We start from the raw sequence: 27,542 nt of genomic DNA on the forward strand, positions 1-27,542 counted from the left end.
ACCAAAATATAAAAATTAAGTGATTTTGTGCATAAAACAAGCAAAAAAATCTGCAAGCAAATTTTTCTTGAATTTAGTGTACACTGCAAAAAATGATTTTTTTAAGAAAAAAATTCTTAGTATTTATGTCTTGTTTTCAGTAAAAATATCTAAAACTTCTTAAATTAAGATACTTTTTCTTGATGAGCAAAACGACCCAAGAAAATAAGTCTAGTTTTTAGACCAAAATATAAAATTTAAGTGATTTTGTGCATAAAACAAGCAAAAAAATCTGCAAGCAAATTTTTCTTGAATTTAGTGTACACTGCAAAAAATGATTTTTTTAAGAAAAAAATTCTTAGTATTTATGTCTTGTTTTCAGTAAAAATATCTAAAACTTCTTAAATTAAGATGCTTTTTCTTGATGAGCAAAACAACAGAAGAAAATAAGTCTAGTTTTTAGACCAAAAATATCAAATGTATGTGATTTTGTGCATAAAATAAGCAAAAAATCTGCCAATGGGGTAAGCAAAAAAATCTTGAACATTAAAGAATCAAGAAAAAGCATCTTAATTTAAGAATTTGTAGATATTTTTATTGAAAACAAGATAAAAATACTAAGGTTTCTTTCATGAAAATCATTTTTTGCAGTGCATTAAAGGAATTTCCATTTATTATGGGCTTGAATTGGCTGCTTTATTTTCATTATTTAGATAAGTTATTCTTATCAAAAACATGTTTTAAAATTAAATGTTAGTTTTCTTATGAAATAAATTAATGTCTAAAATATTTTTTGTCTACAACTTTTAAGCATACACCTTTTGATTTTTAAGATCATGAAAAACCCCATAAAAAAGGAACTAAAATACACTTTAAGTAGGCCAACGCTTAATAAATGTACCATTTATGCACAAATTTTGTACTTAATATACAAAAAAAGTCTTAAATACTTACATAAATACATCTAAGTATACTAAAGTTTGCTGATTAAGTTTAATCCGTTTTAGTGAATAAAGCTTACATTTTTTAGGCCATTTAAAGTATTTTTCAAAGTAGATCCAACTTTAACTTTTACACTACAAATATAATTGCATTTAAGAATATATTAGTACATTCAAGTTAAGTTTACTTTATTTTTACCCGAGACATTTAAGTCGCGTTTCAAACTTTTCAAAGGTAGTGTATGCTATATGTATTCAAACACGTATAACTTTTTTATCACATTTATCCATAATGCAAAAATATAATCATTAAACACAAACATACTTGGGTGTGTTTACCCTATACTTTATTTGCATTTCATGTCAAGGGGTGAAAACCTATAGAGTAAGCAACCGAAGGAAATATACACACAGCAATTCAGTCTACACACTTCGAAGAACCAACTGTACACATTTGACCATCCTTTAACCATCAAGTCTTTTCATTAGAGCCATTTAAATGGAGTGTTTCTCAGCAACTGTTAAAAAATAATGCAGATTCAAGGCAAAAAAACAACGAAAAAAAACAACATTCTTCAAAACATATGACGTAGTTCTTCAGTGATAATAATTATAAAATGCAATTTGATAAATTTAATGTTTGAGATGCAAATTTTCAAGTGCGGTTTTCAATAGAGATGGTACATTGTAAAGTGCTTTTAAAAGATTAAGTTTTGCGACGACACAACTGCTAAACACACGAGCATCAAACAAATATAAAATTGAAGGACTGCCGAGTGTGGTTTCAATGACTTTATCTTCAGTACTGCGAAACTTGAACTATACCAGATTCATATTGCACACAAAAGGTCTTAAAACTCCACCCTCGATATCCCCTCTGCTACTACAGTAATTTACACAGGACACCTAGTAGGATTTGGATCCAATTTACATTGAAAAGAAAAAGTACATTGGAATCTACACATACTTTCGTAAGAAAATGACATTGCAGACTTATAAAAAAAACACACAAGAAAACAAAACAAATTAAAAGCAAAATATCTAGTCTATAAAAACAGAAATAAATAAAACAATATTACCTAGTACATTAAAATGAAAACATGACCGAAAATGGATTAAATAAACCCCACCCATTGTTAAATAGGCCCCGCCCCTAAACACTACCCAAGGCAGTAATGTTGTATTGAATGGAAAGCGCTAGAACCGTGAGAATGGAGAACCAATCAGTAGGTCTAAAAGCAAACACGAGGCAACCCCAGGTTGTTTGCACCTTTTCAAATCGATCAGCATTCTCAAAAATCAGAACTTTAAATGATGGACCCTGCTAGACTACACTGCACCAAAGAGCCAACTAAAATCATATACAGTGTAAATGCAGAAGCGGAGGTATATAGTGACTTCAATGGCTGTCTGACCATTGCACAAACCTCACTCCCAGCAAAACTAAATAATGCTAAACCTACAACCAATAACAAAATTTCTACATCACTCTGACACACGATCGCTTCCACAATCAAACATCCATTTAATTTACCCTCATGTATATCTAAACCCGTATGACTTACTTTATTTTTGGAAGATATCTTGCAGAATGTCCAGAGTGCTCTTTTTCAATGGGTTTGGGATTGTGCCTGTTTGAAGGGTTGTGCCTAGAGGGTATACAGCTACAGCCAAGTCTTGAGAGATGTTAGGTTTAGGGTTAGGATGAAAAACAGCGGTTCAGGCTAGATAGGATACAGCTACGGTTTACATCTATTGAAATGTTGGATTTAGGGTTAGGATTAAGATGACAACAGCGCTCATCCGGCAAGACTTCACTTAGGCCGTAGCTGTATCCCTTCTAGCCACAACCTGTTTGAATCAGGGTTAGGATGAACAACAGCAGTTAAGGCTAGATGGGTACGTCTACGGTTTACATCTATTGAAATGTTGGGTTTAGGATCAGGATTAAGATGACAACAGCGCTCATCCAGCAAGATTTCACTTTGGCTGTAGCTGTATCCCTTTGTAGCCACAACTTGTTTGAATCAGGGTTTAAAGGTAGGATTAAGATGAAAATAGCGGTTCAGGCTAGATAGGATACAGCTACAGTTTACATCTATTGAAATGTTGGGTTTAGGGTTAGGATTAAGATGACAACAGCGCTCATACGGCAAGATTTCACTTTGGCCGTGGCTGTATCCCTTCTAGCCACAATATGTTTGAATCAGGGTTTAGGGTTAGGATTAGGATGAAAACCAGCAGTTCAGGCTAGATAGGATACGGCAACGGTTTACATCTATTGAAATGTTGGGTTTAGGATCAGGATTCATTTGACAACAGCGTTTATCCAGAGAGATTTCACTTTGGCCATAGCTGTATCCCTTCTAGCCACCACCTGTTTGAATCAGGGTTATGGTTAGGATGAAAAACAGCGGTTAAGGCTAGATGGGGTACGTCTACGGTTTACATCTATTGAAATGTTTGGTTTAGGATCAGGATTAAGATGACAACAGTGCTCATCCAGCAAGATTTCACTTTGGCTGTAGCTGTATCCCTTCTAGCCACAACCTGTTTGAATCACGGTTTAGGGTTAGGTTTGGGGGTAGGATTAGAATGAAAAACAGCAGTTTTAGGCTAGATAGGATACAGCTACTGTTTACATCTGTTGAAATGTTGGGTTAAGGGTTAGGATTAAGATGACAACAGTGCTCATCAAGCAAAATTTCACAAGATTTTGTTCGAGCTGTATCCCTTCTAGCAACAACCTGTTTGAATAAGGGTTTAAGGTTAGGTTTGGGGGTAGGACTGGGATTAAAAACACAGATTTAGGCTAGATAGGATACGGGTACGGTTTAAATCTGTTGAAATGTTGGGTTAAGGGTTAGGATTAAGATGACAACAGCGCTCATACGGCAAGATTTCACTTTGGCCGTGGCTGTATCCCTTCTAGCCACAATATGTTTGAATCAGGGTTTAGGGTTAGGATTAGGATGAAAACCAGCAGTTCAGGCTAGATAGGATACGGCAACGGTTTACATCTATTGAAATGTTGGGTTTAGGATCAGGATTCATTTGACAACAGCGTTTATCCAGAGAGATTTCACTTTGGCCATAGCTGTATCCCTTCTAGCCACCACCTGTTTGAATCAGGGTTATGGTTAGGATGAAAAACAGCGGTTAAGGCTAGATGGGGTACGTCTACGGTTTACATCTATTGAAATGTTTGGTTTAGGATCAGGATTAAGATGACAACAGTGCTCATCCAGCAAGATTTCACTTTGGCTGTAGCTGTATCCCTTCTAGCCACAACCTGTTTGAATCACGGTTTAGGGTTAGGTTTGGGGGTAGGATTAGAATGAAAAACAGCAGTTTTAGGCTAGATAGGATACAGCTACTGTTTACATCTGTTGAAATGTTGGGTTAAGGGTTAGGATTAAGATGACAACAGTGCTCATCAAGCAAAATTTCACAAGATTTTGTTCGAGCTGTATCCCTTCTAGCAACAACCTGTTTGAATAAGGGTTTAAGGTTAGGTTTGGGGGTAGGACTGGGATTAAAAACACAGATTTAGGCTAGATAGGATACGGGTACGGTTTACATCAATTGAAATGTTGGGTTTAGGATTAAGATGACAACAGCGCACATCCAGAAAGATTTCACTTTGGTCGTAGCTGTACCCCTTCTAGCCACAACCTGTTTGAATCAGGTTTAGGGTTAGGTTTGAGGGTAAGATTAGGATGAAAAACAGCGGTTCAGGCTAGATAGGATATGGCTACGGTTTGTATCTATTGAAATGTTGGGTTTAGGGTTAGAATTAAGATGACAACAGCGCTCATCCAGCAAGATTTCACAAGATTTTGTTCGCAGCTGTATCTCTTCTAGCAACAACCTGTTTGAATAAGGGTTTAAGGTTAGGTTTGGGGGTAGGATTGGGATTAAAATCACAGATTTAAGATAGATAGGATACGGCTACGGTTTACTTTATTGAAATGTTGGGTTTAGGATTAAGAGGACAACAGCGCACATCCGGAAAGATTTCACTTTGGTCGTAGCTTTACCCCTTCTAGCCACAACCTGTTTGAATCAGGTTTAGGGTTAGGTTTGAGGGTAGGATTAGGATGAAAAACAGCGGTTCAGGCTAGATAGGATACAGCTACGGTTTACATCTGTTGAAATGTTGGGTTAAGGGTTAGAATTAAGATGACAACAGCGCTCATCCAGCAAGATTTCACAAGATTTTGACTGTAGCTGTATCCGTTCTACCCACAACTTGTTTGAATCAGGTCCTGAAAAAGTGAAGCCAAAACATTTTTGATCGCCCCCTGGTGGCTGGCTGCAGTCTAGGTAAAAAGCCCCGCCCCTTTCCATGTGACTTAAAAATGAATTTAAACTTCAAATACATTTTTCCTAAAGATGGATTCTGTTATTTTAGTCATTTCATATCACGCTGATGTACCTTTAAGTGTTCGCATGTTTAATTATAAGATGCTATTAAAAAGGGGTGTGATGACATGCTTTGTGCGCCTGTGATTGAGTCAAACAGGAATATAGGTGGGACCTTGATATCGAAGATCACTACTGGCTCCAAATGACATATTTTGACTTCATCTTTCTACAATGGAAGTCTTTGGAAACACGTCATCCATCTTTATTATAGTCTGTTGTTTGAATTGAGTGTCCAAATAGGATTCAACAATGGTGACTTTGGCTGCAAATAGTGACCTAAATTTCGCGTAAAGATATCAAATCACTTCAGAAGCATTTCTTTATGGGGCTCCTAGGATAAAAGTCAGTCATACGGTTCAGGAACGACATTAAAGTGAATAAATAATGACATTTGAAATTTGAACTAATCCTTCAAGTTAACTGCAAGGTCCCCTGCCTAAAACCATTAGTGAAAACATTGCCGTTTCTAAATAAAGTCAATCCCCTCTGAGCATATTTTAGGTAGATCTACAAATCCACATGATTATTAAGAATCCATAAAAGAAGTGATTTCTTAAACCCACATAGCAGCTATAGCAATACGACAAACTTTGTAATCTATGAGAACTGATGCGAACGTTAAAATAAAAAGATGGCATTAGATTAGTATAACAGTTCTTTACACCTAATGTAGTCTCATCTAACACATCAGGCTGTAATATACACATCAATGATAATTGTGTTCGTACAACGCGTAGGAGTATCTACATTAAACAGCCATTTCGCTCTCATTTACTACATCTGTTTAGCTGTCATCACACAACCCTATCACCAGCTCGGCATTTATTTCTCCTGTGTGTTCTTACAAACAATGCATTTTTTCTTATGTACAGTTCAATTGTAGTGTTTAACTTATTTAGGTGAAATGTTGAATAGAAACGACAGAACAAGCCATCTCTCTAAAATTTAAACACATAAATAAGGCTAAAAGCTAGAATTCATCTTTTTTTTTTTACATTTGACCATATTCATTCATTTCTGCCTATTTTCTTGAGTAAATTCGTAATACATTCAACTTGGCACAGTGAGGAACGTGGAGAGCTGTATGTGAACAGAAACCTACTGTGCAGGAGTGAAGAGTTACACGCTAGTTACACACGTGTCCACTGGTGCAAAAAGCCTGGTTTTTGTTTGTTTTTAGAGTTTTTCAAAGGGAAGATACAAGAGATAAGAATGAACTGTACAGCCCAGACGGGGATAGTATTTCAGTATTTTCATACACATATATACTTATATTCATTTTCATATGTTAAACCATCTCGTGCTGTGGAATGCCTGCTCAGCTTTTAGGGTGATAAAGGCTTCAGCTACTGGGGTTAAATTCAGCATTCAACAGCTAGACAGAGAAAGAAAGAGAGAGAAATAAACATGATCGGATTAAATTGGCATCTGGTCTACAGAGTTTCTTTAACTCTTTCCCCGCCATTGACGAGTTAATTAAGAGAAAACGTTTTTCTGCCAATGACGAGTTTTTCCGGCAATCCATATTTCCGCTATTATCCACCAGATGGCGCTCTTACTCAAAAGCAACTCCACAGTTCAAACTCAGTGTATGATTTGATCATCACTCTGAATTGGATTTCAAAAAAAAGTTTTTTTTTTAAAATGCTGGTGGGGAAAGAGTTAAAAACATGTTCAACATACTGGAATCTCATGGGGAACTGACTTTTGAAAATCTATTTAAAAAAAATCTATCATCTTACTTATTTTACTGCTTGACTCCGCCTCCACGGATGCCCACTGATTGGTTGTTTTGGAAAAGTCCTGCCCCAGGGCGGTTGACATTGGGGTGGGTGGGAGAGGCGACAGGGGGCTGGCCTGGTCTGATTGGCTTGGCTGTAAAGGAAAGCAATATGACTGGTTAGTTAGATCTACAAATATAGTAGTTCATGGTTGTATGGGAACAGTGGATGCAATTTGTTTATCCGGGGGAGCAGCGGAGTTGTGCAAGTCTGTTTGTCTATGATTTTTCTGTTTTCTCGTTTTGTTTTTTATGTAAAGATGCTTTAGAACAATTAAACAATTGTGAAAAGCGCTATATAAATAAAATTTAATTTGTTTAACACTGGACTTCGTTAAAATGGGGCGGTGATAAAACAACGGGTCATGAGTCGCAGGTGGTACGTAAAACTGCATCAAATGTTTATGATTTGTTGGCGATCATGTAATGTAAGCAACACAAACATGTAGTGAATCAGAAGTTATCCAAAAATACTGTGATAATGTTTTGTGCATGCTGCCAATTGATGAATATCAGTCATGTGACCTTTTACGCCATTCCAGTGGCCTGCCGCCATCTTGAGCACCTACCGAGTACCAGTAGGCTACTGACAAGCATTGGCTAGCTTGCTACGATTTACTGATTTCTTATCTTTTACTGTCTATGATTCTTACGGATACGTGAAATGGCTACGAAAGACAACATTTCTTACCTCGACTGTCATGAAAAGAAACGATACTTAAAAAAAATATATCTTGGTTAGGGTGTGATGCCTGCTCGATCCCTGATGCGTTCTACCACTATTTTTACAACACTAAGAAGGCGCGACTACTTAGCTTGAAGTATTACCTGGATCTCAACTCATGAACGCGAGCATTGAGAACATTGTTTGTGTACACAAAGATTACTAAAAAGAAAGGTTTTGAACAACTGACTTTGGCTGTTTTGGTGTTCGCTTGCCATCTTTGCCAGAAATAAAGAATCAATCTCCGAATGCAAATGAATTAATCTCATATGAGGCTCCTTTTTCAACTAGAAGGTCAATATTGTTTTTTACGGAGCCCCTTTAAATAAAGTTTAGTTTCATGTGCTCACGCGAAACTTTCATGTGCTCAGGCGAAACTTTCATGTGCTCACGCGAAACTTTCATGTGCTCACGCGAAACTTTCATGTGCTCACGCAAAACTTTCATGTGCTCACGCAAAACTTTCATGTGCAGAATTTTTTTTTAAAGTTTACTTTCGCATGCTCACGTGAAGCTATCGCGCGAGCACATGAAACTATCGCGTGCACACATGAAATTATCGCGCACGCATGTGAAAACGAAAGTTTCACGTGCGCACGCGATAGTTTCATGCGAGCACGTGAAACTAAACTTAAAAAAGAAATTCTGCACATGAAGGTTTTGCGTGAGCACATGAAAGTTTCATGTGAGCACATGAAACTAAACTTTAGATTTTTTTTACTCCAATGTCACCTTAGGGGCTCGGTAGTTTTTCACTTGTGACAAAACAACGAATTATTCGTGCATTTATATGGAACTATGCTTTACACTGCAAAAAAATGATTTTCAAGAAAAAAAGTCTTAAACATTTTTCTTAAACACTAAATTCAAGAAAAATTTGCTTACCCCATTGGCAGTTTTTTTCTTGTTTTATGCACAATATCACTTAAAGGAACAGTATGTAAGAAATTGATATCAATGAATCATAAAATGGCCCTGATATGTCACTAGACATTAAGAAATCATTTTCATTTCAAATACTTATATCACTGACAACAGTGGTCTGGCCAGGACATTTTAATTTAAAAAGTGGAGTTGCAGCCCTCAACTGATGTATGTTGTCATGTTGTGTATTGGCCACCAGTTGTGTGATTGCAGTACCAATTTTGGCCACAAGTTTTGTGATTGCAATATCAGTTTTGGCCACGATCCTACATACTGTTCCTTTAAATTTGATATTTTTGGTCTAAAAACTAGAAATATTTTCTTTAATATCTCATCAATCTTCATTTAAAGGGGACATATTATGAGATTTTTTTTTAAGATGTAAACTAAGTCTTAATCTAGGTCTGAGCAAAAGTGTGCCGTTTTGGGTGTGTCATTTAAAATGCAAATGAGCAGCTGAAGTGCAAACACTGATCACAATGATGGTGGTTTGTTGCAATTGAAACTCAATTGTGCTGTGAATTATTTTCTCTCTCTCAATTTCTCTCTGTACAAAATGGCTGTGCTGTGGTTGGATAGTGCAGATAAAGGGGGCGGTATTACCTTATTCTGACATCACAATAGGAGCCAAATTACAATGACCTATTTTTTCACATGCTTGCAGAGAATGGTTTACCAAAACTAAATTACTGGGTTGATCTTTTTCACATTTTCTAGGTTGATAGAACCACTGGGGACACAATTATAGCACTTAAACATGGAAAAAGTCCGATTTTCATAATATGTCCCCTTTAAGAATTCTTTGATATTTTTACTGAAAACAAGACAAAAATACTTAGGCAATTTTTTCTTGAAAATCATTTTCGCCATGTTGACCCCAATATAAAAAGACAACATGATGGCATTTTGATATGAAATGACTTGATTGTGTATAGCTGAATAAAAGAATTAATAGATATCCAGGATGGCATGAGGGTAAGTCAATTATTTTCTTATCTGGGTGAGCTGTTCTTTAATGAGTTTAATCAGTGAATCATTGTGATACCAGCTCAAGCATACACCGGCCGAGCAGCCAATAGAGTTGAATGTGTGTGTGTGTACTGACCGATCTGTGCCGAGTGTCCTCTGCGGGCCATATTCTTGGCTCTGACAGCCTCTTTGATGCGGTCCACTTCCTGCTGATAGCGTTTGCGATCACGAGCCGCGTTCTCTTTGGCCTCTTTGAGTGCAGACTCCAAAGCCTTCACGCGCTCCGCAGTCGCCCGTAGGCGCTTCTCCAGCTTCGGCAGCTCACAGCGCAGGTCTGCGTTATCGCGCACCAGCTGTGCAGAATAAAATAAAGGGTTAGTGCGTGCCAGGAGAATGATCCTAAGAAGTCTGACATGTTTGGGAAGTGTGTTTACCTGCTTATGGACTTTAGTGAGCTGTTCCAGGTTGTTCTCAAGGAAGGAGATCTTCTGCTTTTGGGCCGCGCTGCCACCCGTATCATCAGAGTCCATCTCAGCACTCTGAAAAAAAAGATACAAATTTATTTGGAAACACTTTCCCCAATGTGCATTGTAGCAAAAAAGCCATTCACAAATATTTATATTTTACATGAATGCAAAGCAAATGAATACAAAGCAAAGTGTGGATTTTAGTTTATGATTATTTACTTATATATATGCATTTAAAGGCAATTCCTTTCTCTTTTTGGATAACTGATCCACTCCACACAGCCTATACATGTTAAGTTATGCAAACCTAAATTGAATTTAATTATTTAGGAGGACTTTTCACTGCAAAACTTTTAAATATAATTATGGATATGTTGTACCTTCTTGACCCGTGTGGCCAGATCTTGAACAAACAGTTTTCTTAGGTTATGAAGAGTCTGCAGCTCTTTGGCCTGGGGAGAGGGTAAAGGTCAGGTTGTGCACACATACATACAGGAACCCCACATCTCCAAAACACATAATGAAATGACCTACCACTGTCTCCTCCAGACCTTTGAGATCCTGCCTGGCCTGCTCTCTTCTGTCCTGCATCACCCTGTGAATGTATTTTATCGTTAATGTGAGACAAATCTTCGTTTTACCTCCACTAATAAAGTGAAGCATGCACATACGTGAGGTCATGTAGCTTGCGGCTCTTCTCCTGGTCGGTGGATTTGAGCTTCTCGTGCTCCACCTTCAAACGTTCCTGCTCAAGCATGATCTTTTGATTTAAACTGCAGACATAGAAAAACAAAAGTTTAAGCACGTGACCTTGATTCTGTATTCATTGAAGTGTGTGTTTGTGTGTAAGAGACTTACTCCTGTAGTTCAGTGATGAGTCTTTCCTTGGTCTCCAGTTCATCTCTCAGGCTGCTCAGCTGTTTCTGATGAGCTTCTCTGTGGTTCTGGATCTGCTGCTCGACCGCGGCCTGGGCACAGATAAACTCAGAGTTACAAAGCCTTTTTAAAAAACGTTATCACATTATTGTGTCAAGTATTTGCTCCTGTTAATCATGCATGTCATTAAGATGATATTGTGAGACTTTTACCTTGACTTCATTAGTAGTTTGTATCTCACTCTCCTTCTCCATGGCATGAACTTTCTCTGCACAAAAAAAAAGTACATCACAAACCAAGCAGTTCTTACCACAAGAGGGCAGTGATTTGCAAAAGTAAAGACTAATATAAGAAAAATATAATTAATTACAAAAGAATAAAAAAAATGCTTTATAATGGATGACTTAGGCCAAATAATGAAGAAAAACAGCCAATAAGAGCACAGAATAGATGGAAACTCCTTAAATACTGAATAAAAAAACATCTCAGTATGAGAGCTGATATGATTGGTTGATTAAAAAGAACACCTCTGTGACCCTGGACCATAAAACCAATCACAAGAGTCCATTTTTTTTAAATGCGCTTTGGAAAGGACAAAGAAGTGCTTTAACACGCGTTTTAGACGTGACTGTGAACGACCACTTAAACGTTTACATCTATAATCAAATGAATACGAAACTAAGTAAACAAAAATTTTTCTGTGCGTGAGATGTGTGTACCGATGTTTTCACGAACAAATCGTGATTCAACAAAAACGTTCGTATCAAAATTTATTTTAAATGTACACAAAAATTCAAGAAACCCTAAAACCACTCGTACGCAATAATCACGTACACTATAATCAAATACTAGAATTATAATGTTTATAATAATGTTGATATTTAAAATTAACACAATATTATTATTTTTCTGTATTATATATTATATATTTTCTACATATATTAAGAAGATGCCCATAATGACAAATCTTTACGCTTTCCTTCCTCATTTTTTAAATCGCTATATGAAGCGTCTGCTTAATGCCTAATGTAAACATCATGTAAATGTAATGAGAAGTGCAAACGTCAATCACTTGATCTCCTGTCTGTTTTATTTTAGATAGAGATGCGCGTCTATGGCATATTAATTAAATGTCATATTTGTTAACGCATTCAATACTTATTTAACGTTACTCCGGTCGGTGGACAGCACTGGCATTTCTCCAGTGACAGCAAAACCTCCCAAATAAAAAATGCAAAGCAAAACAGAACTTTACCGATATTAAATATAAGCAAAAGAGCTCGAAAAGAAATCCATGATGATATGACAAACATCTCTAAAATTCTCTGTGGATGAGCCCTGCACTAAGCCCTTATATGGAGCTGGTTTGGGTGTGTTTTATGCAAATTACCAACCTCAAGTGTGCGTATAAATACAAAAAACGTACGCAATTATTAGTGAATGAGACCCAATATTTGGCCGAGATAAAACTATTTGAAAATGTGGAATCTGACTGTGCAAAAAATCTAAACGGTTATCGTCCTTAGCAACACATAACTAATGATAAATAGTTTTGATATATTTATGATAGGAAATAAAATCTATTTTTGACTATTGCTACAAGTATACCTGTGCTACTTATGACTGGTTTTGTGGTCCAGGGTCACATTTTTACAAACTCTATGTAAAGGGTGACTGCACTAAAGATGATAAAATACAACCCACATTTGAGTAGTTTGGGATTTTCTTTAAGATATTAATTTCTGTATGTATATTTGTGTCTTTTAAAAATTTTGATTAGTTCATTATTCATCAAAAATAAAAGAAATATCAAGAATCTGTGATACTAAACCTTTGGCCCGTAGTAGTGTGTTTAACTCTTTCCCCGCCATTGACGAGATATCTCGTCAATCAAGATAAAACGCTTCCCCGCCAATGACGAGTTTTTCCGTCTTTCCGCAATACCGCTATTACCTTCCGCAACTTTTTAAACCCGGAAGTATTGCCTTATGGCAAGCTGCTGCATGTCCGTGTCTGTTTTAAAGATCGCTCTGAATGGGATCTCTATGAAAAGTCCGTCACAAAAATTGAATTAACTCTGCTTTTTGCTCAAAATGTGGTGTTTTTGCAGAAACCTACCCATATTCAAAAGCTGATTACAAAAGAACTACTGAAGGTAGGATGAAACGGGTTTTTTTTTTGTTTGAAAGCAGAGGGTCTGTTCTTTCATTCGGTATATTGTATGTTTATATATTTAAAGAAGAACATTTTCTGGAAGGCATTAAACTTTGGTGAAAATCATGAAAAACGCTGGCGCCAGCTGGCAACTTTTTTTTTTAAACGCTGGCGGTGAAAGAGTTAAATGTGTTTATAAGATGAGAGGTGATGATGTACCCTGAGCACTGAGTTTGACCAGCTCCTCATTTAGAGAGTCCACGTTCTCCTCCAGCTGTCTCTTCTTTTGCTCTACGTTCTGTAGATACTCTGTCAGAGACTTGATCTTTGCTTCATACTGCAGAAAGAAAAAGACAAAACACAGAATCCATTTATAAAGTCCTGTAAACACCAAGCAATTGCTTTTCTAAAGTCATGCATGAATTGGCTTATAAACAATGAAATAATAAATGAAAAACGGAAAAATTTTGCTTGAATGTACAAGATTTGGACAAAAGTATTGGGAGGACTGCAACTAAGGATTATTTCCATAATTAGGTAATCGGCCCATTATTTTTCTGATTAATCAACTAATCGGATATAAATCTAAACATCTATTCAATTTGATTTTTCACTCAATAAAACCATTCATGTATTCATGTGTAGAAGTGTACCGTATTTTCCGGACAATACGTCGCACTTTATTTCATAGTTTGGCTGATCCTGCGACTTATAGTCAGGTGTGACTTACATTTCAAAATTAATTCATGCTGACTAACGTGAACCAAGAGAAAACATTACCGTCTACAGCCGCAAGATGGTGCTCATGTTTTTATGTAATTCAATAGATTCATTGATGTGGAATGAGTTCGGGAGCTTGGTGAACTTGATTCTTGTTGGCTTATTATGGTAAATTAGCCTATTCAGCCTCCCAGGTATGTATGCTATTGAATTAGCTTAATACCTGTTAATGTTACGTTAACATGTATGGACACCTATTGAGCCTGTTGTTCGGTGAGCTATTGTTTAGTTGAATAACTTGCCTTTCCAGATTAAATGTCTGTTCTTGGGCTTAGATTTTGTGAAACAGTTTTCTAAATAAATGCGACTTATAGTCCAGTGCGACTTATGTTTTTTTCTTTTCATGACGCATTTTGACTGATGCGACTTATAGTCTGGAAAATACGGTACTTTAAAAAGTGCAAAAGTCATTTCTGTGAGCACAAATTTGAATGCTATAGCATATAATGATCAACATGACAATGGCCCTATGCACAAAGCAAGTGTGAAAAACAAAATTATTGATTCAGTCTAGTGTGAAAGAACTTGACCGGTCTGAATAAAGCTCAGACTTAAACCCAGCTGAACACCTGGGGTACACAGGGGTCATTTCGGAAGAGATGTGATTTCTCTCTTTATGGTGTATGGAGTGACTGTGGAGGTACCTGAGAGATCTGCAGCTGGCAGGCAGCGAGTTCTCTCTCATTCTCGTCCATCTTTTTGTTGCCCTCGGTCTGTGCGCTCTCCAGCTGTTTGCTACGCTTCACGAGAGTCTTCACCTCTGACTTCATCTTACTGATGTAGAGACGAGCCACTGTGAACTCTTCATCAATAAGACCTCCACCCTCATGCTGCTGAGACAAAATGAAAGACAGAATTGAGGTTAGAGAGGAGGGTAAGTATATGAATAGCAACAGGAAAGAGGAAATAAAAAGGCAAGAGTAAAAAGATAAGTCTGCTTTGGGGTCTGATTGCACCTTTGCTCCTGTGGCAGTGGTACGTTTATGTTTCTCTGTTTATTACCTTGATGTCATTGCTGCCTACGGCAATGCCAATCTCTGCCAGATCTTTGAGTAATGATGACATCATCTCAGTCACTCTCTTCTTCTGATGGTTGGTCATTTCCTTTAGCTTCTGCAGCTCAGAGTCGATAGACGCAAGAATGCTCTAAAACGCACAGATAAACAACAGCACACTATGATTAGGGACAGAAATATTTAATGAGTCGTCAATATGTTTGCCTAAAAGAAATTATACATGCAAACATCTTCTAAAGGACTCATGTCAAGCATTTATATTTATAGTTGATTCCCACAAATGAGTCCTTTGATAAGGATAAGAAAGGAGAGTTTCTCCTTACAGATTTTTGATTCAGCTCTTCACTCAAGGCCTCAAACTCCTTTGTCTTGTCCTCCACTTCTTGACTCTTCTGATCATAGTTGACTGCGAGCTCCTCAAGCGCCTGCAGGACCTCCTTCACCTCCTCTTTTGAAGCATCATTCTCCATCTGCAAACGGGTGAGCTCCGCCTGCAGGTTATCATGGTCCCGTCGTGATGAGGCAAGGAGCTACAATGCACATGTTCAGACAAATATCAGTATAAATATACAGCATTTGTACACAGTGAGAACAACACAATAATCTGCCAATTAAGGGATATTGACAATGTCTAAATAAATAAGACTCAAACTCATGTCCCCCACGTGAGCTCTATGAGTTGTGCCCAAGCAGTGTTCTGTCTGAATGTTGAATATTATTCGAAAGTGACGTATTAAGCTGAAATGCATTCATCTGCAGTTTTGCTTATAGGCAATCAGATTAAATAGATTTGATGTGAATGTCTCACCTCCTCCTGATCCAACATCTGCTGCTTGAGTTTCTCAGCCAGCTGAGACTGCTGATTTATCTCATCATCCTATAGAGAGACAGAGAGAGATTGGTTTGTTTGTTTGTTTAATTTGACAATAAAAGTTAAAACAAGTACAATCAAGAACCAATTCAAACACATCTTAAAATAAACTGTTGAGGATAAAATACACAAAAATGACAAATTTCAACCCTTTCCCTGCCATTGACAAGTTATCTCGTCAATTAGGAGAAAACGCTTCTCTGCCAAAAATGAGTTTTTACACAATCCATATTTTCATTATCATCCACTAGGTGGCGCTCTTACACAACTTATAAAACACTAAAGCATCCACTGATCCAAAAACATTAAAATTTTGTGAATGTTTTGATCATTGTTCTGAATCTGATATCTAACAAAAGTCCTTTACAAAAATGCAATTACCTCTGATTTTAGAAGAAACCTACCCATATTTGAGAGGTGATAAAAGGAGAACAAATGAAAATATGATGATAATTTGTCTATTCTTTAATTTGATATATTTTATGTTCATATATTTTAAAGAGAAAAATGTCTGGAAGGCATTAAACCTTTAGAAACGCTGGCAGGGAAAGAGTTAACCCTCATGAGATCCTAGGGACAATTTGTGCCATTCTGATTTTTATGTTTAAACCATCTTGACTGTGATGATTGAATATTGCCCAAAATTGCCAGAGGTTAATCATTTTTATGATAAATTTTAGAATTTTGTTTTCAGTTGTTTAAATTAGCTCAAAATAGCTAAGCTACGCAAAAACAGATACGTGATCCTAGGCAGGGCTCCAGACTGCTACCAAATGGTCGCATTTTGCCACCAAAATTTGAGAGTGTGCCTTTTTTTGTGATGGGACACTGAATTTAAAACAGCACATTCTACTTTCTGCATCTATCATCATATATATATATATAATCAAGTATTTATTAGTAATACAGTGTAGAAATGTGAATATTTGGTTAGCATGTTGATTTATGGTGTGTGCCCCTAAATTTTCTGGTTGCGCCCCTAAAATTTTCAGTTGGGGGCCACTGTGCTCCTAGTGAAAAAAGTTAGTCTGGAGCCTTGCTAGGGACAAAAAATGCCCCATTGAACACCGTCATAACTACCATTTTTGACCCCCCCCCCCCATTTATCTTGACATAAACTAATGCATACCTTTATGTCAAGATATAATTAATTTTGGACTACTGGCATTCAAGTTTTAATTTTTGTACTTGTCCAGCAGGTGGCAGTACATTTCTCCACTCTGCATCAAAATGTTAAAAATTTTGCTGTTTTTTTGCGGGGGCATTACTACTGAAAAGATAAGCATTTGATGTTGAAAAACGGTGTGTGTGTGTGTGTAAAAAAAGTGTGTTTGAATCGTTTAAAGTGAAAAAAAATATTGATGTATGATATGTTTAGAGCAGTTTTTGGCAAGGTGTCATTTTTGGCCTTATGAACACGTACGCAAGTTTTTTTTAAGGGTTAATAATAGTGAATAAAATGTATGAACGTGCATTCTTTTGTTAACATAACATTTATAACAATAAGAATATTATAACAATATGGCACCTCCTGTCACACTATTTCAAGTGTATCATTCTTTCATTCCTTCATTTATTCCTGTCAGTGTTTTGTCTTACCTTGTCGTCCAGCTGTTTGTAGAGTTTGGCCAGTTCAGCCTCGCATTTCTCACGCTCAGCGTCAGTCAATTTTAAGCCGGGGATGCTGGGAGACGGGGCAAATTTATCGTTGTTCACGACATTATCCAAGGCTAGAACTTCTGCGTTTGCCTTCTCTTTATCGTACTGTTCTTCAGCAGGCACGCTCTCACCTGAAACACACAGACAAGCATGGTTTTATTTTTTAGAAAAATTATTACCTCCAGTGTTGATCTCTTTTTATGTTACGACTGAAGTGTGTATTTACCGTTCCTCCAGCGATTGAGCTCGTTCTCCAGCCAGGTGATGGTGTTCCTCAGGGTCTTGTTCTTCTCTTTTTCCTTTTCATATTTTTTCTTCCATTGCTCTGCTGTCAGCTCCACATTTACAGTCACTGTGTTCTTAATGGTCTTTGCTCTGAGGACATTGACACGCAGTACAAAACATCAGTATATCAGAGCGAGTCTTTCTGCTCTCAAAGTGTTTTTGAACGAAGGGATAATTTCATTCTTTATATGCTATGTTTAACCTTGTTTTCGAACCTTTTATCTCATCTGATTGACCATCAGATTAACATAGACTCTGCACTGTACGTCAACACATTTTGTCATTACCGTCGTTTTTCTCTGTGTAGCCCCGCCCCCATGAACTCTCATTGGATGTTACGTGTCCTCTCACCTCTGTCCAAACATGAGTGTGGTTTTGGTCTCAGCTTCATTGAATGAGGAAGGAGAGCAGCAGATGACAATAGTGGTCCTACAATTTCCTCCCAGCGAATCCTGTAGAATCCTGGTCATCTTACTGTCTCTGTAGGGAACATACGTCTGACAGAAAGAGAGAAATCCATCATCTGTCCATCTATTTGATGACACATTTATAGATAAACAAACAGCCTGATTGTAGCTTTGTTCAGGTAAAGATCACCTACCGAACCCTCAGCAAGAGCGGAGATGACGTTACCCAGAGATGACAGAGATTTATTGATGTTTTTGGCTTCATCCAACACAGCGCCCTCCGCTCCAGTTTTACTGACCTGTGGTTACACACACAAATCACATGCATCAGAGACAGTTTGTACATGGATTTTTCCAAGACTTCGTGTTTTTAACTTTTCAGGGGCTGGTTTAAAATGTCACAACTGTCCCTCTGGGGTGAGCTTTTTTTAATGGACTGGTTTATTGCGACACGTCGAGCTTCATGCAGACGACACAGTCAGCAGTATCTTTCTCATTCAACACATTGTAAGTTATTTGAACAAACCATAATAAACACATTAAACCACTCCATGTATTGAGTATTGTTTTTGTTTTATGAAAATATTATTACATTGCTTCTTACGCAGGTGGAGACATGAGCTTATGAAATTATTTGCTTAATTTTTTTTAAGTATTTGCTTTTCATTTAAAACATAACAAAAGTACACGCAAACACATTACGAACTTTTATAAACATTATCCAAGCAGATTATGTCATATATATTCTGTACTGTAATCGCATTTTTGTAATAATATACTGTATAGTAGCAGAATAAATAAATCAGCCAAATCAGCATATTTTTATCAGCATAATATTAGTTGTTTTAAAACAATTATTGTATTTTTCTTTACTGGTAGTTTCTGTGAAAGGTTTTACTGGATGGATTTGTAAATACAGATCATGATTGCATGTGCGCTACACATTCAGCTCTTGTGCATTGGGTTAAAACAAATGTTTTGTAGAGATTAACTGCATTTGTATTAGCTATTATGGCAACCCCTAACTGCACAAATTATGTCCGTCTTCTTGGATTTCATAATAAACATTAAACAGCCAGTCAAAACGGCTCACCGGAAGTCATAAATCGGAAAGCTCAAAGATGGCGGCGCCCGCATTTACGTGAAGAAACAGGTGGATAACAAGAAAGTGACAAAATGAAAACCACTATTTTCTGTTACAAACTTGAAAGATGAATGTGCATTCATCTTTGCCATGTTATATTCATTAAGTCGACTAGTGGTATACACTAATTAAAAAATAAACATTAATGGCATTAATCAAAATACTAACTTTGTCATATTAAGAACACTTTCATTGCTGCTGTCATCCTTGGGACGTCGTCGCTGAAGTTTTTTGACAGCGATCAGCGGTAAAATGTTTTGGTCCTGCTCGATTTTCGTTGACTTCGAGTAAAATAATGGAAAGTTTTTTCATAAGATCCCCTCGGGTCAATGTGTTAGCATGACAGAAGCTTGATGCTTTTTTTCTCTCATTTCTCCTTCGCCTGAGTGCCTCTCACGTAAATTATTTGATTTTGATGTCTTATGTTTTTTTCCCGCCACGGAAAACCACCACAAGTTTATCAATGCAATCAAAAGTATTATTTTGTTTTTATTTGTTTGTTGATCACGAATTACAAAGTAGATGAGCAAAACTAGGATTCTGTGTGTATTAAAAGCGCCGCATTATTGTTTACAATGCGTGGAATGATGCGCTGTGATTGGTTGAGCAGAATTTATTGCATTCTGCAGATAAAGAGGACTGGCATTGTCGCGGTTTGCAAAAAAAAAAGAGAAAAGATGACAAAATAACACGCAATTATCAGATTTTGCGTAAATTTAAGAATTTACTTTATAATAGTGACCAGATACAACACACTGATTTTGCTGGTAACTATTGTTTTTCAAAATGGCGTTTATCGCGTTTTGGAACCAAACTCTTCATTGTGAATCCTTAGATCGAAAAATTATTTTGATGGATTTAAACAGGCAGCATTGTGTCTCAAAATGCATTACATCTGACATTTTTTGTGGTAGGTATTAACTTGGCAGTGTCCAATTATAGTGAGGAACTACTCAACTCACACCTGGTGTTCCTAAAATGATAATAAAAAATTCTAAGTACTGTAAATAGGTATAAAAGTGAAACAGACAGCAGGTGAAAGAGGAAGTAGACAGTAAAGACAGAGAAGTGCAGAGAAAGATGAGAGATTACCTTTTCACTTCCTGCTAAATCCACCAGGAAGAGTTTGCCACTGAGTTTCTGCTCCGTTTGTGTGTTCTCCTGTTTGACGTTTATTAGGAAGATACTGTGACTCCTGGAGCTGTGCTCATTCATGTCTGACAAAAAAAACCACACATGCAGACTTAGTGATATGGCCATCTCAACCTAATTTTGACTACATAAGACTCCTTCATGGGCACTCTTTAAAATTTAAATTAAAAAATGAGCAATGAGTCTGTCAAGCCTTAAAACGACAAAAAGTGTGGTTGCACTTTATTTTACACTGCATGCACTTACTCAGCAAAATACTGGCAATGTACTTAATATGGGTTAGGTTTAGGGTTGGACCCTACAGTAGTAATTACACAGTTACAAAGTAAATACATAGTATGTATATGTAGAACAGGACTGCAAAATGAAGTCTGGTACCGTACCAAAACGTAACAAAGATAGTCCAACATTTGTGTTTTATTGTTTTATTAACACATCATAACAAATGACAAAATGTTACAAAATAATATGCAGCGTATTTAACTGGTTAGCATGGACTTACTTGTGACGGCCACATGTCTGTTAGATTTGCCTTCATCTATGGTGTCCATGACCTCATCAGGGCTGCACACAAACCGTTCAGTGCAACCCTACAGAGAAAGAGAGAACGAAAGACATCTTTAATCATTTATACATCTTTAATTATTCTTTCATACAGAGGTTATGTCTTCATACAATAAAGACTGACCTTCACATAAGGGACTCTGTTCTTGTCTTCGTGTACAGACAGATTGGTCTTAGACACTGTGAGAAAAAAGGAGAGACAAAGATGTTATTTATGATCCGAAACAAATCCCTTTCCCAGAAATAATATCATAATCCTGTTGGACCTGAGACAAGATTGCCGGATTGCAATCCACAACTGCTCGCTCCCATGTAAAATGATGTTAAATTACAGAATAAGTAATGCAGATCAACTTATACATACCATCCAGCAAATCCCTGATCTTGTCCAGATAAATCTCAAAATAGGAGACCTGTCAATAGAATCATGTTGTTTGCTATTACAGAATAATTATTTTTAATTTCATAAATATCACACAAGTAACTTACTTGAATGTCTAGCCAGTTAACTTTTTTTTTTAAAAGTTCAAGTTTAAAATGTATCGATAATCCAAGAACTATATGAAGTGTTTAATTGGGGGGGGGACACCAGTATTTCATGAATTCTGACTTATAAATACAGTTTAAGAGTTGGTTTTCTCATGCTAAACAAATGCACAGTGTCAAAAAAGTAGTTGAACGTGTTACAGAGTATTTCTGTGCCGAATGCATTGCGCCAGGGTTCGTACAATACGGGTCCAGCTAACGTTTCATGGGTAAGCCATCATATCACTTCCCATGGAAAAACACGCCGTATGTCAATCCCGAGATCACCAAGTCACAGTCATCACTTCACACGGCAGCTTTGTTTTATATCAAGACTCAACAATGGCACGAAAGAAGAAGTAGGTTTTTTATGTAAGGAGAAGAAAGCCAGCATTATGGAAACAATTTGTCTATTCGGGGTAGCAGCAAAGTTTTGCGTGCGGGTTTGATTAACGCTAGATTTCATTGAAAAGTCCCAAACGGGTCATGAGTTGCATGCGGGTAAGTACGACTTCTGTGTCATGTTGGAAATAGGTAAGTGTTTATTATATAAACGATAGGAACATGTAGTGAATCATAAGTTATCAGTCAGTGTTGTGTAAAGTGTTGCATGACTCGCTCCTCCCGCAGCACGTAACTCCTCGTTCCAAATTTTTTCGTACGTTATCGGAAAGAATCAGTAAAGTTGATCTGTCTTTTATAAAACTAAAGACTCTTTGGAGATATGAAGGATGTAATAATACTTTATAGGTACTCCAGATTCAAATCAGATATGCAGAAACAGCGTGTGTTATGGGATCAGATTAATCAAGCAGTTCATACCTTAATATGGAATTCCAGATTTTCATCCATAGAATAAATGTAGTTGAATATATCCTGGACGATCCTTGGAATGATGCCCATGCCATCTGGATCATGCAGGTTACCCTACAGAGTCAAATATTTTTAGCTATCAACCTATTCATATTACTAAAGGTATGGGTAGTTTATGGTACACTAAAATTATTAATATACGTACGGATTAGTAGAAATTAGAGACTTTTATTTTCTGCTGCCAAAAACAATTTTTATGAATATTAGTTTGTTTCTAGATAAATTGTTACCTCCATGGTGTGCGTTTTTCCAGAGGACGTTTGTCCATATGCAAATATTGTACCATTATAACCTTCAAGCACATCTACAGGGCACAAAGACAACACAACAAATTAAATATTGCCTTTTATGCAAATACAGAAATAGTAGTTTACTAATGCGAATACTGATGCTGGTTTACCGATTAGTAAGAGGAAAGAAAATTTAAAGGTGACAGAGCATGATTACAAAACAAGTGCAACAGTCAGTGTATTAAATCACTGTTATATTAAAGGGAAATACAGTACATCTAGTTCTTGGTTGTGTGCCAACTCCTGGAGGCCTTGTTCCTCACCTTTAACAATCTTCTGAGCACAAGCATTGTAAACCTGCTCCTGACTAGTATTAGACTGAAACACGCGGTCAAACACATACGGCTTTCCCTAGAGAGACAGAAAGAATGACAGGTTATTATTATACATTAAACATCTGTGGAAGTCTATTTATATATAAACCTTTGAAGCAGCAGAGCAATATAACCAAATCTGCTACCCACAGTCATATGACTAAAGGGGATCTTAGTAAAGAAACATTTAGTTCTTAGAAGGAACAGGGAATAAACATGAATTAAAAACAGACCAAAATAATAAGTACAAAATAAACTTCGTTCTGTGAACCATCACAACTCACATGAGCCAACTATAAGGTGTGTTATTGAACAATATGCTTGTTGTTGGAGGATCACCATTAGCTTGAAATTGAACATTTTGTGATCACCCAGGTTAGTTCAACATAGGGATTTAAATGACTAAGTCTTCAACCAAACCATCTTGGACATAACTCACTAAATTACAGTTCCATCAAAATATTACTGATTGGTGTATCTGCAGGGACGTTTTTGACATACATCTAAATATTTCTAGTGGGTAAAAAATACTACAAAATGTGCAGAATTTCAAGCGGGGTTAAAAACAAGGACTTGAAGGTAATGTCAAATAAGATGTTAAAACAGTTTCTCAAATCCCATCTAAATATGCAAACAACTAACAGCTAACAAGTCTTATTCCGACCAACCCAAAATACAGCAGTACAATTAACACACCCAAAACAGAAAATAGGGGTTGGCAACTACTAACATAGTATGTTAATCACCCAACAGGCACATTTGTTGCCAACATGTTTAAAATTACTAAACTTTCAACAAATGTATCATACACTCTAAAACAATGGTCTCCAACATGGTGCCAGCGGGCACCAGGTTGCCCGCACAGGGTCTGTGAGGTGCCCAACAAAGCACATTCTATTAATAGTCTCAATTGTAATACTTATTTATTACTTTTTTATATTAGTTTGGCTTCCTTTATGCATGTCAACATTTTAAACAATACAAAAACATATCAACAAGTAAAATAAAAAAGTTTTGATTAGACTATATCAATAAGTTGCCCTCCAGATTGTTTTATCCATTGTGGTAGCCCTCTAAAAAAATACTTGGTTGATTTTAACCAATAGTTGGTAAAGGACAAACTGTTGTGTTAAAATGTACCTATTCTACTTATTTCAACCCAAGATGCTTTATTCTAGGTTAATTTGACGCAACAGTTGGGTTTGTCCATATTTTAACCATTTATAGGTTCGGTTAAAAGCAACCCAGCATTTTTTAGAGTCCATTAATGACTATTTCTGAAGCTTATCACAAATTTTAACTCCAGCAACCCAAATTCCACATAAAGCAAAGTGCTTTTAAAGTATTAGGACAGTATGATCACTTCTTTTACAGTCTTTAGAGTCTTCAGGCAGTCATAAGACCACGTGAAGTGTTGTTGTGTGCCTGCACGTCCTGAAGCCACCTCCGCTGCCACTGAACAGCACTGTTTACAGCTCTCAGTATTCCCAATGAGGGATTATACTTGTGCTACCCAGTGTTAATGGGAATGTGCGTCATATGTTAGCTTCAAACTTTGCATAAAAACGAGCACTGTGTTTGTGTGCAACAGACAAACAAAATGCAATAATCATGTGCTGTTGTACTAACCACAGCATGCTTTTCTAAGAATTCACTGTCAAATAACACAGACAAAATAAGAAATACCAATGGTAGTGCTGAATGATAAATTGACATTCTGATTTTTCATATTTCTCCAATGTATATCATGATATATGACAAATAATACATGACTTTGCACTAGATGATTTGTAAAGCTCTGAGAGGAATTAAAATCTGCCATGATTTTTTTGTATAACTATTAGACTTGGGAAAATAGTTGCATGATGGTCCCTACTAAGGAGGACATACAGGTCTGAGTTTCTTCATAACAGCAAGATGTATTGCTCGATTTATGAGAATATCTACCTGCTGAAAGCCAATATAAGTACACACACGGTCCATTACACAGAACTGGTCGAATGGATCTTGGTAGTTGCTCTGGTGCCCGATGCTGACTATTCAAAACAGCTGGAGGACAAAACTCATTTGGCCGACTCTCAAATACAGACTCTTACAAAAACGTCAGCCCACTGGCAAACAAAATGGTGAGTGTTGGCCAGACATTATACAGTATATGTAATCAGAGCAGTATGCACAGCCCAATATTGTATTTTGTAAAGATACAAAAGCAGTGGGGAAAATCTAAACAGTATATATGATGAAAAAAGCCACTAGCACAGATACTTCTCAATAAACAGGATTTGAAGCAGTTTTACTGTGGTAAACAACAACACTGCATTGTGGTTATACAAGTGCAGTGGCTATATGTAAAGCACCGTCATGGTCTATTAATAAACATAAAGTATCTTCTACGGTCAATCAACAGCAAAACTACACTTTTCTACCACATAAATTCACTTTTAGATAGCAAATATATTATTATCTGCAAAGAAATATGCAATGATTATAAGATTTGTGCGGCTTCAAATCACCATTTATGCATAGGCTTTCAGAGACCAAATCTCATATAATATAATATAATATAATAAAATATAATATAATAGTAAAAATAACATATAAAGGGGTTACCTACAGGCCCATAAACAAATCAATAAAAATTCTTGCAAGACAGTAGCATTCATTACTAGTTATAAAATAATAATCATAAATAATGTATTTTATATGTAATTATGCATGCATATATTCATGCATTTATAATGATCTTACAAATTTGCAAACAATAGAAAAATACAAGTAAACATACTGAAGGATTTAAAATTGCCTTTGTTTATTTTGCCATGCGTTGTTAAAGTATGCTAAATCATAACAGACAAAACAATACGCTTACATTATAACATTTAACAAAATGTATTATTTTTAGTTCAGATTATGTATGAATTGTAATAAATAAATGTGTCCTCTGTTTGTGCTTGTTTATGAATGACAACAGAGCAGATTAACGTTAGCATACATGCTAGCTGTCACTTCACACATATCGGCCTATTGGTTTTTAAAAATATGTCCTTAAATAAAAAAGCCAGACTTAAGTACTCATATTTGTTTCATTTTTATGGCCAAAAATCATACATATGAAAGGTAAACACCCTCAAATGTGCTGCATTATCACTGGGGACTGTTAGCCACCGAGCTAACGATGGTAAAAAAATATTTACAGTCCAATGACATTAGCGAACCTCAAATATATCATTATACACAGACAATGATAACAAAACAATATTTATTTTTACAAACATTTGCATTTCAGATGATATTTTCTCTCAGGAAATATTTAAAATGGTTAGCATTTGCTATAACAAATGGACGGCGGATATTCGCGGTGTATCGATGTGATTTATGAATGATACGTTTATAAACTCACCCCGACGACCACATTATCTTCTCCTTGAAATTTGGGGATGTATTTATCCCCTCGCATCACCTCCGAACTGTTTAAAGGCCGAAAACGGCACATGACTTTGATGGTGCACTCGGCCGGGTCCGCCATCTTCGACTGTGGGGAGGAGGAGGATGAAGATGATGACGATGAGACCTCAGCCCTGTGTGATGTTTGGGCTGGACCTGCTGCTGGGGTGGGAGAGGAGTTTGACAGAAGAGCTTCTGAATGGTGATGAATGACGTCACACGCCAACACACAGTAGCTTAGCTATACATTAATACATAACATGTATACTAACACACATATACAGATAGATAGATGGATAAACACGCACACATAAACACACATATTGTTTTTAATAATAATATAACAAGCTTAATATGAAATCTATTAGGCTTATGCACACAAACATAAATAAGCCTACATATACATGTAGCAAGATTATCTCAGACATTTTTGTCCCTACTATTTATCTTACCTTGCTTCCAGATGCAGATCACTCCCCTATCTATGCAGTGTTTCTTCAGGTCAATTTGAACTAATAAGGGCTACATATACTTTTTGTTGTCCTGTAACACACACAGACACACACATCCCTCACTAGATGCTTTGCAGAGACAGCATTGATTCTGGTTGATTCAGGGATTTGTCATGTTCTGATGGATGTGGGATGTCTAGGGACGCTAGAGAAGATTCTGCAGAGCTGAATGCTGAAATCTGGCAAGTGGATGTTGGATGGTTACATTTATAAGCTCTGATTCATCCAAACAAGCACAGCATATTTCTAAATGACTTTTTGATTTACCAATGTATGGTGAACAAGACATAAATATAAGGGAATTATTTTAAAGGGGATTTTTTTAAACTTCAAATACATTTTTGATGTCCCCAGAGTACGTATGTGCAGTTCTAGCCTTTAAAAAACTATATAGATAATTTAATATAGCATTTTAAAGCTGTCAAAATTGGTAAGTGTGAGCAATAATGTGGCATTTTTGGGTG

General features: G+C 36.6%; 1 protein-coding gene across 2 annotated transcripts; it reads right to left on the reverse strand.

Annotated features, from left to right (window-relative positions):
* Nucleotides 1-1,250: 1,250 nt before the first annotated feature.
* Nucleotides 1,251-26,711, reverse strand: kif5bb (kinesin family member 5B, b). Of its 2 annotated transcripts, none has more exons than XM_065262919.2 (26): nt 26,523-26,711; nt 23,072-23,159; nt 22,749-22,822; nt 22,468-22,572; nt 21,485-21,533; nt 21,245-21,300; nt 21,059-21,146; nt 20,497-20,621; nt 18,455-18,559; nt 18,205-18,350; nt 17,795-17,943; nt 17,509-17,699; nt 15,847-15,915; nt 15,362-15,568; nt 15,025-15,168; nt 14,667-14,855; nt 13,462-13,579; nt 11,301-11,356; nt 11,071-11,180; nt 10,884-10,985; nt 10,747-10,807; nt 10,593-10,664; nt 10,180-10,284; nt 9,882-10,098; nt 7,091-7,223; nt 1,251-6,723 (listed from the first exon to the last, which is right to left on the reverse strand). In XM_065262919.2, exons 1-25 carry the CDS (start codon nt 26,646-26,648, stop codon nt 7,096-7,098), a joined length of 2,880 nt encoding a protein of 959 aa, XP_065118991.1. In that variant the 5' UTR covers nt 26,649-26,711; the 3' UTR covers nt 1,251-6,723; nt 7,091-7,095. The 2 variants fall into 2 exon arrangements, with proteins under 2 accessions (XP_065118991.1, XP_065118992.1); XM_065262920.2 differs by having other exon boundaries at nt 14,667-14,852; nt 26,523-26,710.
* Nucleotides 26,712-27,542: the final 831 nt, after the last annotated feature.

The sequence above is a fragment of the Paramisgurnus dabryanus genome, chromosome 1 (assembly GCF_030506205.2).
Source record: "Paramisgurnus dabryanus chromosome 1, PD_genome_1.1, whole genome shotgun sequence".
NCBI lineage: Eukaryota > Metazoa > Chordata > Actinopteri > Cypriniformes > Cobitidae > Paramisgurnus > Paramisgurnus dabryanus.

Coding starts and splice junctions, on each gene's coding strand:
- kif5bb (XM_065262919.2), bottom strand. CDS start 26,648: ATGGCGGACCCGGCCGAGTGCACCATCAAAGTCATGTGCCGTTTTCGG. Junction 20,622..21,058: donor CAGACATGTGGCCGTCACAA/GTAAGTCCATGC, acceptor TTTTTTTGTCAG/ACATGAATGAGCACAGCTCC. Junction 10,665..10,746: donor AAGGTCTGGAGGAGACAGTG/GTAGGTCATTTC, acceptor CCCTCTCCCCAG/GCCAAAGAGCTGCAGACTCT.